Source organism: Suricata suricatta, chromosome 1, assembly GCF_006229205.1.
Source record: "Suricata suricatta isolate VVHF042 chromosome 1, meerkat_22Aug2017_6uvM2_HiC, whole genome shotgun sequence".
Lineage (NCBI taxonomy): Eukaryota > Metazoa > Chordata > Mammalia > Carnivora > Herpestidae > Suricata > Suricata suricatta.
Genome location: NC_043700.1, coordinates 46,950,843 through 46,965,664, shown reverse-complemented (window position 1 = coordinate 46,965,664; position 14,822 = coordinate 46,950,843). Strand labels below are relative to the sequence as shown.

General features: G+C 40.9%; 1 protein-coding gene across 4 annotated transcripts in view; it reads left to right on the top strand.

Annotated features, from left to right (window-relative positions):
* NUGGC (nuclear GTPase, germinal center associated) overlaps positions 1-14,822 on the top strand; it is a 53,298-nt gene that overhangs the window by 26,191 nt on the left and 12,285 nt on the right. For all 4 annotated transcript variants that reach the window (XR_003911315.1, XM_029945644.1, XM_029945527.1 and 1 more), the window contains 3 exons: positions 7,630-7,735; positions 9,892-10,025; positions 14,130-14,294. Coding sequence is in view for 3 of the 4 variants with exons in the window: in XM_029945644.1 (XP_029801504.1) it covers positions 7,630-7,735; positions 9,892-10,025; positions 14,130-14,294 (405 nt within the window). In the remaining variant the exon portion in view is untranslated. The remainder of the gene's footprint in view (positions 1-7,629; positions 7,736-9,891; positions 10,026-14,129; positions 14,295-14,822) is intronic.

Below are 14,822 nucleotides of genomic sequence, written 5' to 3'. Positions count from 1 at the left end.
ATGTGTGCTTCAGAGAGTTGCAGGGAAAACTCCTCGTGTTCTTGAGCAGAATTTAAAAAAACAGAAGTCATGGGACACTGGGTGGCTCAGTTGGTTAAGTGTCTGACTTCAGCTCAGGCCATGATCTCCCAGTTCTTGAGTTTGAGCCCTGCATTGGGCTCTGTGCTGACAGCGCAGAGCCTGGAGCCTGCTTCCGATTCTGTATCCCTCTCTCTCTCTGCCCCTCCCTGCTCACACTCTGTCTCTCTCTCTGTCTCAAAAATAAATATTAAAAATATTTTTTAAAATGCCAACAGTTTTTAGTAAGATGAACAAGTGGGAGAAAGGGCCTTTGGCCGAAGCGTTGGAAGATAAAGCCTGCACTATGTTTGTTTGTCAAGCTTGAGAAATTGTTCTGTGGGGATCTTGGTGTTTTCTTAAATCATTTTTGTTATTCTGTCATGGAAATAGTTATAAACATAAAACTTCTTCCTGTAATAGTCTCACACTACTATAAAACTGAAACCAAGCTTAAGATAAAATATTAATGAAACATAGAAGTGGTACATCAGGGTTAGTAGAAGGTGATAGATGTTTTGGTTTTGCTGAAACCAAATCTTCAGTGCTGGGTCATCGTGAAAACACATGTCCTGATGTCCAGTTCTGTATTTAATTACATTCCATATTTTGAATTCAATTACGTTGATGCAGAAAATCATATGATGTATAATGTGGAGTTGAAACTTTCAAAGCTTTTGTTTCTAATTCAGAATAGTCAGATCTCATACTTAAGCCAGAATCTTTGACTGAGCAATTCTCAAATGCCGGTTTCAATGAGACAAAACTAATGTGACTTCAGTCTGAATTAATATGAAACCTTTACTTGGAATGCATGCCTTCTCATGGAGCAAATTTAGTCTTAGTCATAAAAAATGTGAGACATAAGTTGATTATAAGGTAGTCATTTATATAGATGTCCATGCTTATTTTTTATTATAAAACTTAGGAAAAAATATTGTAGGATAAATGGCGGACCCCTGAGGCTACATTTATGGACCTTAATTCAGAAATACTAAGTATTTTAGAAAGATTGTTATTAAGAAGAATGGATGTGGGAGGGGCAAGTGAAGATTGGATTCAGGGAGACCAGTTGGAGGTTGTTCCTGTAACCAAGGCAGGAGGTGCTAAGAGCCTGAACTAGGCAGTCACTGCAGGACTAGAAGAGAGGAGGGACGTACGAGAGATGTTAGGGAGTTCACATCTGTGTGTCTGGATGACTAATGTATGCGGTAGGTGGAAGAGAGCTGGGTGTTTACAGTCTCATGTATGTCCTTTTACCTACAACATTTTACCTTTGTTTTACGGTGCCTGTAAAGAAAGCCATACTACTCCCCTGTGTCCCTCCTTTGTTCTCATGCTAGGAACACACTCATAATACTTCTTCTTTTAAATTGAAGTCATTGACACACAATATTATATTAGTTTCAGGTGTACAATGTAGTGATTTGACAATTCTATGTTATAAAATGATCACCACAAAATAAGTCTAGTTACCATCTGTCACCAGGTTACTACGATATTATGTACTTTACAGCCCATGGCTTGTTTAGTTTGCAGCTGGAATTTTGTACCTCTTAATCCCTTCCCCCATTTTGCCCATCCTTTCATCCACCCCTACTCTGGCAAGCACCAGCTTGTTCTCTGTATTTGTGAGTCTGTTTCTATTTTGTTTTGTTTGTTTATTTGTTTTGTCTTTTACATTGCACAAATAAGTGAAATCATATGATATTTGTCTTCTTCTGTCTGACTCATCCCATTTAGTGTAATATCCGGGAGGTCCATCTATGTTGCTGCAAATGGCAACATTTCATTCTTTTTTTATGGCTGAGTAATATTCCACAGTATATATGTATAACACATCTTCTTTATCCATTCATCCATGAATAGACACTTAGGTTGTTTCCGTATCTTGCCCACTCTAAATAAAGCTGCAGTGAACACAAGGGTGCATGTGTCTTTTCAAATTAGTAGTGTTTCAGTTTTTTCAGACAAATACCCAGAAGTGGAATTGCTGGATCACATGGTATTACAATTCTATTTTTAATTTTTTCAGATACCTCCATACTATTTTCTAGAGTGGATGTACCAATTTACATTCCCACCAACAGTGCATGAGGGGTTCCTGTTCTCTGCCTCTTCAGTAACACCTGTTCTTTCTTATCTTTTTGATACCAGCCATTCTGCCTGGTATAAGGTGATATCTTATGGCTGGAATTAGCATTTCCATGACGAGTAGTGAGGTTGAGCATTTCTCATGTGTCTGTTGACCAGCTATATGTCTTCTTTGGAATAATGTCTATCCAGTTCCTTTATCCTTTATTTGTTTATTTATTTATTTATTTATTTATTTAAAATTTTAGTTAGTTACCATACAGTGGTATTGGTTTCAGGAGTAGAATTCAGTGATTCATCACTTATGTACAACACCCACTGCTCATCCCAACAAGTGCCCTCCTCAATGCCCATCACCCATTTAGCCCATCCCCCACCCCCAGCAACCCTCAGTTTGTTCTCTATCATTAAGTCTCCTACGACTTGTTTCCTTCTCCTCTCTTCCCCTCACCACATGTTTATCTGTTTTGTTTCTTAAGTTCCACATGAGTGAAATCATATGGTATTTGTCTTTTTCTGACTGACTTATTTTTCTTATCATAATACATTCTAGCTGTATCCATGTCGTTGCACACAGAAAGTGTCATTTTTTGAGGGCTGAGTAATGTTGCATTATATATAAACACCATATCTTCTTTATCCATTCATTAGTTGATGGACATTTCCTCTACCCATTTCTAACTGGACTTTTGTTTTATTTTGTGTGCCCTTGTGTGAGCTCTTTATAGATTTTGATATTAACCCCTTATCAGACATATGGTTTGCAAATATCTTCTTCCATTCAGTAGGTTGCCTTTTCATTTTGTTGACAATTTTCTTCTCTATGCAAAAGCCTTTCAGTTCAATATAGTCCCAATTGTTTATTTTTGCTTTTGTTGTCCTTGCCAGAGGAGATAGATCCAAAAAAAAATGTGCTAAGACTGATATTCAAAAGTTTACTGTGTTCTTTTAGTTTTATGGCTTTAGGTCTTACACTTAGCTCTTTAATACATTTTGAGCTTTTTTTTTTTTGCATATAGTATAAGGAAGTAGTTTAGTTTCATTCTCTTGCATGTAGCTGTCCAGTTTTCCCAATACCATTTATTGAAGAGACTGTGTTTTCTCCATTGTATATATTTTTGGCTCTTTTGTTGTAGATTAATTGACCATACAAGCATTGGTTTATTTCTCTCTTCTCTCCCATTGATCTGTGTCTGTTTTTGTGCCACTCTCATACCATTTTGACAACTGTAGTTTTGTAGTAGAGTTTGAAATCTGGATGCATGATACCTCCAGCTTTGTTCTTCTTTCTCCACATTGCTTTCACTATTTGGGGCCTTTTGTGGTTCCATTCAAATTTTACTATTTTTTGTTCTAGTTCTGTGAAAAATGTTGTTCGTATTTTGATAGGAATGCATTGAATCTGTAGATATCCTTGGGGAGTGTGGATTAATTCTTCCAATCCATGCTAACACACTTAGCAATACTCCTGACACCTGTGTTGGAATTTTTCCCCACACCGAGCAATTCTCTGTGACACCAGCAGGGTGTCCTGCAGTTTAACTCAATCTGACAGTATCTTCTGGGATGCAGCATCTGATCCAACAGGTTAAGGGCTCAGTCCCACACGACTGCCCCCTCCTTCAAATGCCAGTTGCAAACAGTAGGTCCTCAGTTTATTCACAACTTGTGTTTGACTTGGCTGCAAATTGAAGTTCCCCATGACTTCCTCCCTCTTGGATTTGATCATTTGCTAGAACAGCTCATATAATGCAATGAAAGAATTACTTACATTTATTAGTGTTTTATATAATAAAGGATATGATAAAAGATACAGATGAACAGCCAGACGAAGAGATATATAGGGAAAAGTCTGAGGGGTGCCCAAATGCAAGAATTTCTGTCCCCAGAGTTGGAGCACATCAGCCTTCTGGTATGTGTATGTGTTCACCAACCTAGAAGCTCTCTGAAACCCATGTTTTTGGGGTTTTATGGAGGTTTTCTCACATAGGGCATCATCACTTACTCTATTTTATCCCCTCTACTCTCTCTGAAATATGGGAGGTGGGGCTGAAAACTCCAAACTTCTAATAGCTCGATCTTTCTGTGACCAGCCCCCATTCAGGAGCTCACCCAGAGTTTCCTCATTAGAAAAAAAAAGACACTCCCATCACTTAGGAAATTCCAAGTGATTTAGGAACTGTGTACCAGGTACTAGAGTCAAAGACCAAATACAAGAACTAGAAATGCTTCAGAGCACTGGGTGGCTCAGTCGGTTAAGCATCTGACTCTTGGTTTTAGCTCAGGTCATGATCTCACGGTTCATGGGTTTGAGCCCCATGTCAGGCTCTGACAGTGCAGAGCCTGCTTGGGATTCTCTCCCTCTCTCTCTCTGCCCTTCCCCTTCTTGTGCTCTCTCTCTCTCAAAATAAATAAATAAACAAACATAAAAAAAGAACAAGAGATGCTTCTAGTGCTCTTATCATTTAGGAAATGACTCTATGCTGAAAACTGGGGTCAAAGACTAAACATTAGAACAAAGGATTCTCCTGTCACTCCTAATTATAAGGAATTTAGGAGCCCTAGGTCATGAATCAGTGGCAGAGTCCAACACATATATATTTCTTATTATTATTATTCCTTATTTTACTTAGTTTGAAGGTTATAACAGACTCATGGCTTTTCATAGAATTATTGTGTTCTTTTTGAAGTTCAAGTTCATGTCTTGGCCAACAGGAGCCTCTGATTTAAGCTGGTTCCTTTTAGCCTTACTCAGACATTTTTAGAAATAGTTTTGCTCTTTGGCAACCACAAAATACTCATGCCCCTTTTATTTTTCCCTGTCCTAAGACATGGACCTACTACTCTCAAAGACCCTTGGGCTTCTTGTAGTAAAAAATAATATTAAAAAGAAAAGTTGTGGTGCTAGGGGTTCATATTAAACAATTTAATATAAGCAAAAGAAGTGGGCGTGGTGGTATCACTGCAAAATTATTTTGATGATGGAGCTAGAAAAGATAGATGTTTTGAAAATGGGGTCATGATTTGTATTACTGATCTCTAGCTTTGCAATCTCTTTTTGATTCTGCTTCCATCTAGTATCCCTTCTATTTTTTAAAAAAAGTTTTTATTTATTTATTTACTTGAAAGGGAGAGAGACAGAGGGAGAATGAGTGGGGGAGGGGCAGAGAAGGGGACGGAAGTTCTGAAGCGGGCTCTGTGCTGAGAGCAGACAGCCCAATGTGGGGCTTGAACTCATGACCCATGAGAGCATGACACGAGCCAGAGTCACTTAACTGAAGCATCCAGGTACCCCTAGTATCCCTTCTAATTTGAGATACAGGTTTCTCCTCTCTCATATACAAAATATTCTTACAAACTGTGGTAACAAACAATGTGCACGATTACAACAGTGACTATTCTTTCCATAAGATAATTTGATGAGTACCCGCTTATCTCTTGGATCCTACCTTCCAGGTGTAACTACATCTCTTTTGTAATAAAGTAGAACTTGCATACTGTAGTCACTTCACCAACACTATAAAAATATTTTATTCTTCACTATAATAACAAGCACAAGTGTTAACTAGTCTTCAGTGATTTTTAGAAGAGGTATATAAAACTTAGGGCAAGGTTTTAAATAATGGAAACACCTAGACACAGCTAGGCATACTTAGTGCTTTCAACTGTTTTAAAACCCTACTTAAACTTAATTCCATATCAGTTTTATCTCCTGGTGGAAGATAGTTTCAACTTTCTCTAAACTTTTTCCTTAGAGTCAAAACTCTATCAGAAAGGGAAAAAGTTAATCTTGGCAGATCTTCCGTATCATTTCAGTCCTGCCTATAGTGTGTGAAGTTCCTGGAAGAGCCTATCCTGGTCTCTCTATTCCAGCCTTGACTACACGAGCTTATCCCTTGTCAGACATGGATCTGGCCTCTCTCAGTGGACTACTCACTCAGCTCTTTTGTATCTTTGCCTCAGGAAGTCTACTGCCCCCAAACCTATGCACACACATGCACGCTTCTTGTGATTTTTTCTCTTTTCTTTTAAGTGGGAAAAATGAAGATTAGGGAACAATATTTGTGTATAACTGCAGTATTACTTCTCTGTGGTGATGATTTTTCTAATCATAAAAAACATTTTCTCACATTCTTAATTCCTTGCCATTTCAAACTATCATTTACTTAAACATTATTTTGTTTAAAAAAATTTTTTTTAACATTTATTTTTGAGAGACAGAGAGAGACAGATCATGAGCAGGGGAGGGTCAGAGAGAGGGACACACAGAATTGGAAGCAGGCTACAGGCTCTGAGATGTCAGCACAGAGCCCAGTGTGGGGCTTGAACTGACAAACTGTGAGATCATGACCTGAGCTGCAGTCGGACGCTCAACCGACTGAGCCCCCCAGGCGCCCCTATTCTGCTTTTAAATGTGTCTGGTTACTCACTAACCATCCAGCTAAGAACCTTGTACTTTTTTACACAACCTTTGCCCAGTGTTGTGGGGTGTAGGTAAATATATAATAACCAGCTCTCTGTTTAAAAAATAAAAGAAGCAGGGCACTTGGAGGGCTCAGTCAGTGAAATGTCAGACTTTGGCTCAGGTCATGATCTCATGGTTTGCAGGCTCAAGCCCTGTGTTGAGCTCTGTGCTGACAGCTCAGAGCCTGGAGCCTGCTTTGGATTCTGTGTCTCCTTCTCTCTCTGCCCCTCCCCAACTCGTGCTCTCTCTGTCTCAAAAGTAAATAAACATTAAGAATATTTTTAATAAATAAATAAATAAGTAAAAGAAGCAAACCACAAAAGCCCTGATTCCTAGCATTTGCTGATTCCCACTGTTGCCAGTCTCCAGCTACCAGAGTGATGTCACTGAAGGCAGAGTTGGGGAGAGCTGTGCACTGTGGGCGCACACATGCTGGTGCAGCTCGGCACTGCCTTTGCTGGAGGTGTGCTTTTTTTCTTTCCACAGTGCATCACGGTAGTTTTCCCCTCTCTGAATATTTTGGTTCACTTTAAACTATTTTCTCTATACATTTCCTTCTAGAATTGCTGTTTTTATTTATTTTTTAAATTATGGGGGTGGGGGTAGAGAAAGAGATAGGTAGGGACAGAGAGAGAGAGAGAATCCCAAACAGGCTCCATACTGTCAGTGCAGAGCATGACATGGGGCTCAAACTCCTGAACTGTGAGATCATGACCTGAGCCGAAATCAAAAGTCGGACACTTAACTGACTGAGCCACCCAGGAACCCTTAGAACTGCTATTTTTACTTCCCGAGAGAATAGTTTCCATGTAGCAGTTTTCTTACAACTTCCACCCTTATGAGGCCTGGACAGGTAGGAAGACCTTACATACAGCCGTGTGTGTTCTTAAAGGGGCTCTTGCAACACCGAGAGCGGGTGACCTGAAATTTGCTGAAGGCTCTTATAAGGCCTGTGCATTGTTTCCTTGACCACGTTTGAGTATTCTGTGCTCTGTGTGCCTCTCTCACTTCAGAGCAAACTGCCCGCAGACTCCAAGGTCCTGGAGGCCTCCGATCTCGTGTACACAGTCAGCGCCCAGGAGTACTGGCAGCAGACCCTCCTCACTGAGGAAGAAACTGGTAATTTATATGTATTTTTTCTCAGTCTCTAAAATTCTCAAGTTGAGTTCTGAATTTCCCTCTCTAGAAGTTTCTGTGTCGCATTTCCAGCTTGCCACAGTTCCCATACCTGTTGGTAAATGTATTTGTTTGTCTCTATGTATTATCGTGAGGCCACAATTTCTCTTTCATCCAAAGTCTACTCAGCTGGTAGAGGTCAGCGATTGGGTTGTCCTTTCTAAGTATTTGGCTTGAGATTCCTCACTCATCCTGCTACAGGTGTTAGGAGTATTTACTGAGCTTCTATTATGTGCTGCGTCTCTGAGGAGGAAGAAGCAGAAGATATGACCCTTCTCAGAACTTAAAATTTAGATGAGGAGCAAATACTAATCCAAGTGTAAACGATCAAAGTAAAAATAAAGCTTGGTTAAGTGGTACAGTCCAGAGAGCCTAAAGGTCTGTGTGACTGGAGCACTCAGTGAAAAGTAGGCATGTAGGCAGGACCTAAGCTTGACTTTGATCTGAGCTTAAAATGGCTTAAGACGTGCATGTGTTTTACCTGACACGTCTGCATGGGAGAGGAGGTAAAGGGGTAAACGGTGTAAAATGTGTCTAGAAGTGGGGGAACTTACTAAACAAGGATGTAAAAGAAATGGTCAGCATGGCACAAGCAAGGAGATACAGAAGAATTTGCACTCGGGCACTTGGGTGACTCAGTTGTTAAAGCATCTGACTTCGGCTCAGGTCATGATCTCATGGTTTGTGAGTTCGAGTCTCTTATCAGGTGAGCATGAGCTCCTACTTTTGGTGAGCTCCACTCCCCACTTTGGGTGAGCATGAAACCTGCTTTGGGTGAGCACCAGCCCTTCTTTGGGGGAGCACAAAACCCACTTCAGGTGAGCAGGAGTTCTGCTTTGGGTGAGCCTTGCTTCTCTCTCTCTCTTTCCCTGGTGGGATTCCCTCTCTCTCTCTTTCTGCCCCTCACGCATTTGCTCTCTCTCTCTCTCTCTCTCTCTCTCTCAAAAGTTCCACTTATGGGAATAATGGGGGAAAAAGTAGGAAGACATCTGTTACCTTCTGACTAACAAAGCAATAAGACTAAGCTGAGTTTCTAACCCCGAATCCCACTCAGCAGAGGTTCTCATCCTTTCTACAGCAGGCACGAGTGATTTTCATATTTAGGGTTATTTGATATAGATGGAAAAATCTAGGGTGGCTGAAGAGCTGAGTATCTGGGATTGTGGGCACCTTTGGTTCAACTATCCTGGTAAGTAGCAGTCCAAAAGGAAGTGCCAATGTTTTTAAGCAGGCTGTACTTTTCTACTTAGTTTGACGTGTACCACTAAATAAAATGAATATTCATTATTGCCGATCTACCAGCGTTAAAATCATTTGACTTCTGGCTTCATTATTGTTTTTTTAAAATATAGTTTATTGTCAAGTTGGTTTCCATATAACACCCAGTGCTCACCCCACTGCCCTCCTCCATGCCCATCACCCTCCTCCATGCCCATCACCCTCCTTTCTCTCCTCCCCTCCCCCATCAGCCCTCAGTTTGTTCTCAGTATTCAAGAGTCTCTTGCAGTTTGCCTCCCTCCCTCTCCTTAACTATTTTTCACCTTCATCTCCTCCATGGTCCTCTGTTAAGTTTCTCCTGTTCCACAAATGTGTGAAAATGTATGGTATCTGTTCTTCTCCTCCTGACTTATTTCACTTAGCATGACACCCTCGAGTACCATCAAATGGCCAGATGTCATTCTTTCTCATTGCCATGTAATACTCCATTGTATGTGTGGTATATATATATATATATATACCACATCTTCTTGATCCATTTGTCAGTTGATGGACATTTAAACTCTTTCCAAGATTTGGCTATTGTTGACAGTGCTGCTATGCACATTGGGGTACATGTGCCCCTGTGCATCAGCACTCCTGTATCCCTTGGGTAAATCCCCAGCAGTGCTATTGCTGGGTCATAGGGGAGTTCTATTGTTGATCCTAGACATGGAAAAAAATACCCTCAGAAAAGCTGGTGTAGTAAGTAGGCAGTCGGCCCATGTAGGACCTCAACCGTGGTTAACTCAGACTGCCATTCTGATCTGTTAATGTTGGTGGATTCTATTTGCTGTGAACTCTGGCCTTTTAAAATTGTTTGTGCTGCCTGTGAATTCCAGAAATCCCCAAGTTAAGAGGCTATATCAGGAAAAGCCTTCTGGACAAGAAGAGGAGGATGGTGACCAAGTATGTTACTGAAGCCTTCGGTTTACTGCTCCTCACAGACAGTTTCAACTGTATGGAAAACCTGCCGGTATGAGAGATACCTGTGTGTGTGTGTTCTGCCTCCCAGCCAGGGCAGAACATTCTCAAGTCAGAAAAATAACTTACGAAAATTATTCTTTTCATATCAAAGAAAGTTACTAAGCTCAGAAAATCAAAGGGGACGAAAAGATAATTAAGGAGTTAAAATTGTGACATTTGGGTAAAAAAAAGAAAGGAATAATATTTAAATGGGCTGAGAGCAAAATGTAAAAACAATCAGGAGCTACTTTCACTTCTCCTGAGACTTGAATCAGATGGAATGTGTTTAAGTGATAACAGAAATGGTTTGTTTTAATCTAGTAGAATACTGACAGTTCTTGGTTATCCTACTGAGGCATGGTTATGCCTCCAGTCCCCAAATTTTTTCATCTGTCTAAGGATTTCCTTTATGCCTTGGTGCCATCAGAATCTCAAACTCAGAGAAGCCTAGCAAAATAATGTGAAAGGAAGGGAATTAGGAGGGACATTTACTTGTTTATCTTCATGATCTAGAATGTAGACTTTCTGAATGGCCAGTTCAAAATTACTTTTCTCATAGTAATGGACAAATCTATCTCTTTGGTGGATGACTTATTTTTTTTACCCTAAAATAAGATGGATAGGCTGCTAGATTAGAGGTTGGGAGAGTTTGGAGGAAGATTTGTTGCTGCAACCTATCACCAAGTGCACTGCTTCTTTGTGAGGAGCTGAGTATACAAGTGGGCAATCGTATGTTAAAACAGAACTCTGGGGGCACCTGGGTGGCTCAGTTGGTTAAGCATCTGACTCTTGGTTTTGGCTCAGGTCATGAGCTCACAGTTCATGGGTTCCAGCCCCATATTGTGCCTCTGTGAGTGCAGAGCCTGCTGGGTATTCTTTCTTCCTCTCTGTCTCTCTCCGTCCCTTGCTCTCACTCTATCAAAATAAATAAATAAACATAAAAAAAAAAACCAGTACTCTGACTCAAAGCCTTCAGCAACGTGCTTAGGAAACCACCCCCTTGTCTATAATAATCAGTTTGGGAGAGCAGCTGCTGTAAGTTAGAATCATAGGGAATCAGACTGCTATCTCTAGGAACAATCCAATAAGCTAATCAATAATGTCTGTAATAATTAGCCCCAAATAGGCTAATGGCTTAATAACTGACAGCTTCCCTAATCCTCATCCCTGCTTCCAACCAGAGAAGCCAAATATGCACCCTGCTGAATCACATAGTACCCTTGCTCCCAGTAAGCCCACCAACAGCTTTCCTGTGCCAGTGGCCTCAGATCAGGACATACCTTAAGCCTTCCCACTCTTCTGCTTGCCTTTAAATTTCTGCCAAACCCAAGTGATGGTGGCTGACTCTCTTGCCATAGCAAGTTCTGAAAAAACAGCATTTGCAGGTCCTTATTTGGTTGGTGTTTATTTCCACACTTACTTTCAAACTTGAGATTTGCAAAACCAAAGTGTCCAACTTCTTGTCACGCAGAACAAGTGAACCAGTAGGGCTCTATGAAAGTTCCAGGGGCTGGTCCTGAGCATGCGGGCAGGTACACCTGGCCTGGCCCCATGGAGTGGCTTGGAGGAGCAGATCATGAGAACCTGACCTCAACGTGAAGAGTAAGCAATGCCAGCTGTAGATGGCCTTTGCAGTTTTGGTCAAATGTCTGCATTTTAGCAATTCTGTATAAAAGTGACATATAGAGTGAGATTCCCTGTCTTTTTTCATCATATTTCATATGCTTCATTTTGGCCTAGGTCTGTAATTAAAAGAAAAACTAAAAAACAAAACAGAACAAAACAAAAACAAACAAAAAACCTTGTGGAATCTGAGATTTTCTAATTTGACTGTGTCCTCTAAAATACCAGGGAAGTGTTTGACCTTCTAACTTCCCGAAAAAGTTCTTCAGGGTAAAAATCGCCTTTCTGCCCAGCAAAAGATTGCTTTTGGAAGTGCTGATGGAAAACAAATCAAATGTGGTGCCGCGTGTGGTTGGTTTGCTTTACAAACACGAGGACAAGGCATTTTGCAATCAAACTCAGAAGTGCCCTTCCTCATGCTCTCCTCTGCAAAGGCAGAGGGGAAGCCCATGTGGGGACAAAGTACCATCCTTGCAGCCAGGCTGTAGGCGACAGCAAACACAGGGGAGGTGGCTCCTTGGCACTTCTCAGGTAGCCCTTCACATAGCCTTTTGCCAGCATTTTTCGTCAAAATTCTTTGGCCTCAGATATTGGTCTGTCTTCATTCATTGATGGAAAGTTGGGAGGAAAGAGTTTTGTCAGTGTCTATGCATTCTAAAAAAAAAAAAATCAAACCTAAGAATGTGGCGGTGTATCAGTTTTTAAGATTATGACTCAAATTAAAAAATACATATAAAGTTTGGGCAGTTAGTGATTTTAAATGAACAGGAATCTAGTCATTATTTTTATGAATCAGTAAGAAGTTGATTATGACATCTCAATGTTGAATGAACTGGGTGTTTATTCATAGTAGATTGTATCCTTTCCTTTTCTTTTTTTTTCTTTTATTCCCAGACTGCTCTTTATTATTATCATTCTTTTGTTTATTCAACAAGGATTTGTTGAGTGTGAGCCTTTGTGAGAATCTTGCCTATAGTGTTTCTGTTGGTGACTCCTTTCTTATTTCCTTTTGATTACCAGTCATGCCATAAATTCAAAAGAATCCAGAAAGCATTCTGAAAGAAAAGTATGGCTTACCAGATTCTTACTGGTGAAAAACCATGAGAATCCCCAGGGTTTGCTGAAGCTGAATAGTCTCCATAAATTTTAAAACTCACCTATTCTAAGACTTACAGAGTATGGGAGTATGAGGAACTCTTGTTATCAGGAACATTCCACCTCATCACTTCAATACAATCAAGATCCAGAAAAGCTCAGTCATTTGTTTAAGGTCACACATCAATTTAAGAGCTATTTCTATCACCAAATTTGGAATAGAATTTAAAAGCCCACATTATCTAACAGTTTCTCTGGGGTATCTAACAATATCTGAGGCCAAATTATTTATCAGCCACACATCCTGTGCAATGCCTGAATAAACAAACATGAATAATACAGTCTGTAGATCCTTCAACGAGTTCCAAGTCAGGAAAGGAGATCTGGGACGGGACTGACCTAGCACAGCAGGAGGAAGGCTGTAACACAGGGATGCACAAAATGCGGTAGAAGCACAGGAAAGAGGGCCCCAGTTCCACCCCATGCGTACTTTGGAGCTATATCTGGAAGGATGGGAAGCTTGTGCAAAGGCATGGGGGTCACACAAGGGATGGCACATTTGGGAAATGGTAGCCAATTCAGGAGCAGATACCCTGGGATGGGATGACATTTTGGGAAATCAGAGAGCTGATCGTGCTGGAGAAGTGGGTTGAGCCCTGGCAAGTGCTGAGCTAAGTAGTATGGCTTCCAGCTGCTGCAGGCGCCGTGGGGTCCCCCAGGATTCTCACACAGGGAACAACACTACACAATTCCCAGTTTGGAACCTAGGGGTCAAGGCTGTCTCTCCCTTGTATTATTTCAGTAGATCTTTTCCTCCTTGATTAGACTGTATTCTCCTTTGAAGAAAGGGCTATAACTTTATTGTTGTGCCCTGTGGTTTTGTTATTCAAAGTAGGGTCCAGGGCCCAGCAGATCAGCATCACCTGAGGGCTTACTGGAAATGTAGAATCTCAGGTTTTTGGATTTGAACACATTCTCCCTGTGATTTGCACACATGTTAAAGTTTGAGAAACACTACCATCAAAAATTGCTTTGTGTTCAGTCAAAACCCACTAAATCAGATATCATTGAAAAAATATGTAGAATCAGATATCATTGAAAAATATGTTTTAACAGCAGTTGGATTTTTATCTTACTAGTTATTCTCTCGAAAAGCCTAATGGATTAGACACCTAAGTAAGTTGCAAGAGGCATATATTTATTGTGTTCTCCAATCCACAAAACTTAAGGAGGTCTGTGCCCTGAGAAATGCTAGACTGGGATGAGAGAGATCATCTGAGGGTGATTAGCTCGGCTAAATCTTGTGTTGGCGGACAAGCCTAAAGGCAGGAAAGTTTGAGAGGAAGTACCCTTAGCAAGGGGGTGGTCTCATGCTTCTGATGGCCCTTGTCCCTAGAATGAATACTTGCACATGAGTGACCTGCGGAGATTTGCGGAAGAGAAGGTACAGCTTCTGGAGAAGGCCATTGACCAGTGCTTTGCCCACATCGAGCAGCCTCTGCAAGAAGGAGTCAGAAACGCCAAGACTTCCTACCGACGGATCCTTGGGGCGCGCCTAGTGGTGAGTGACCCTTTCCAGGGACGACCTATACTATTCGGTGACATCTGCCTTACCTCCAAGCTCTTTTTGCACTATTCCATGGCTTTTGAAGGAAATAAAGAGCTAAAGGAGAGTAAAAGAGGTTGAAAATTGCATACAGGAAAGCACGTAGCGAGAACTGTCCACTTGTACATGGTGAGGAAAGAGTGCAGGGTTCAGTGGAGTTGAGCTGGAATTTGGATCTGAGGTCCTTCCATCCATCATCCACCGTGTAGCCCTGAGTGAGGCCTGAAACCCACTTAAGCTTGTGGGTTTTTTCCTCTGCCAAATGAGGTACTAAACATTTGTCCTGCCTATCTTATCAGGGTTGATAGAAATATCAATTCGATTACACAGTAAGGAAACATCTTGAATCCTCTCACTAGGTATGCAAATTATTTTATCTTTTAATTACTTATATGGGCTTTCTGAGGGATAAAATGTAAGTGCCAGGCTGTATTCATCTAAGGCTAAGGGGTGGGGGAAAAAAGGCTTATCGTATTAGTTTGC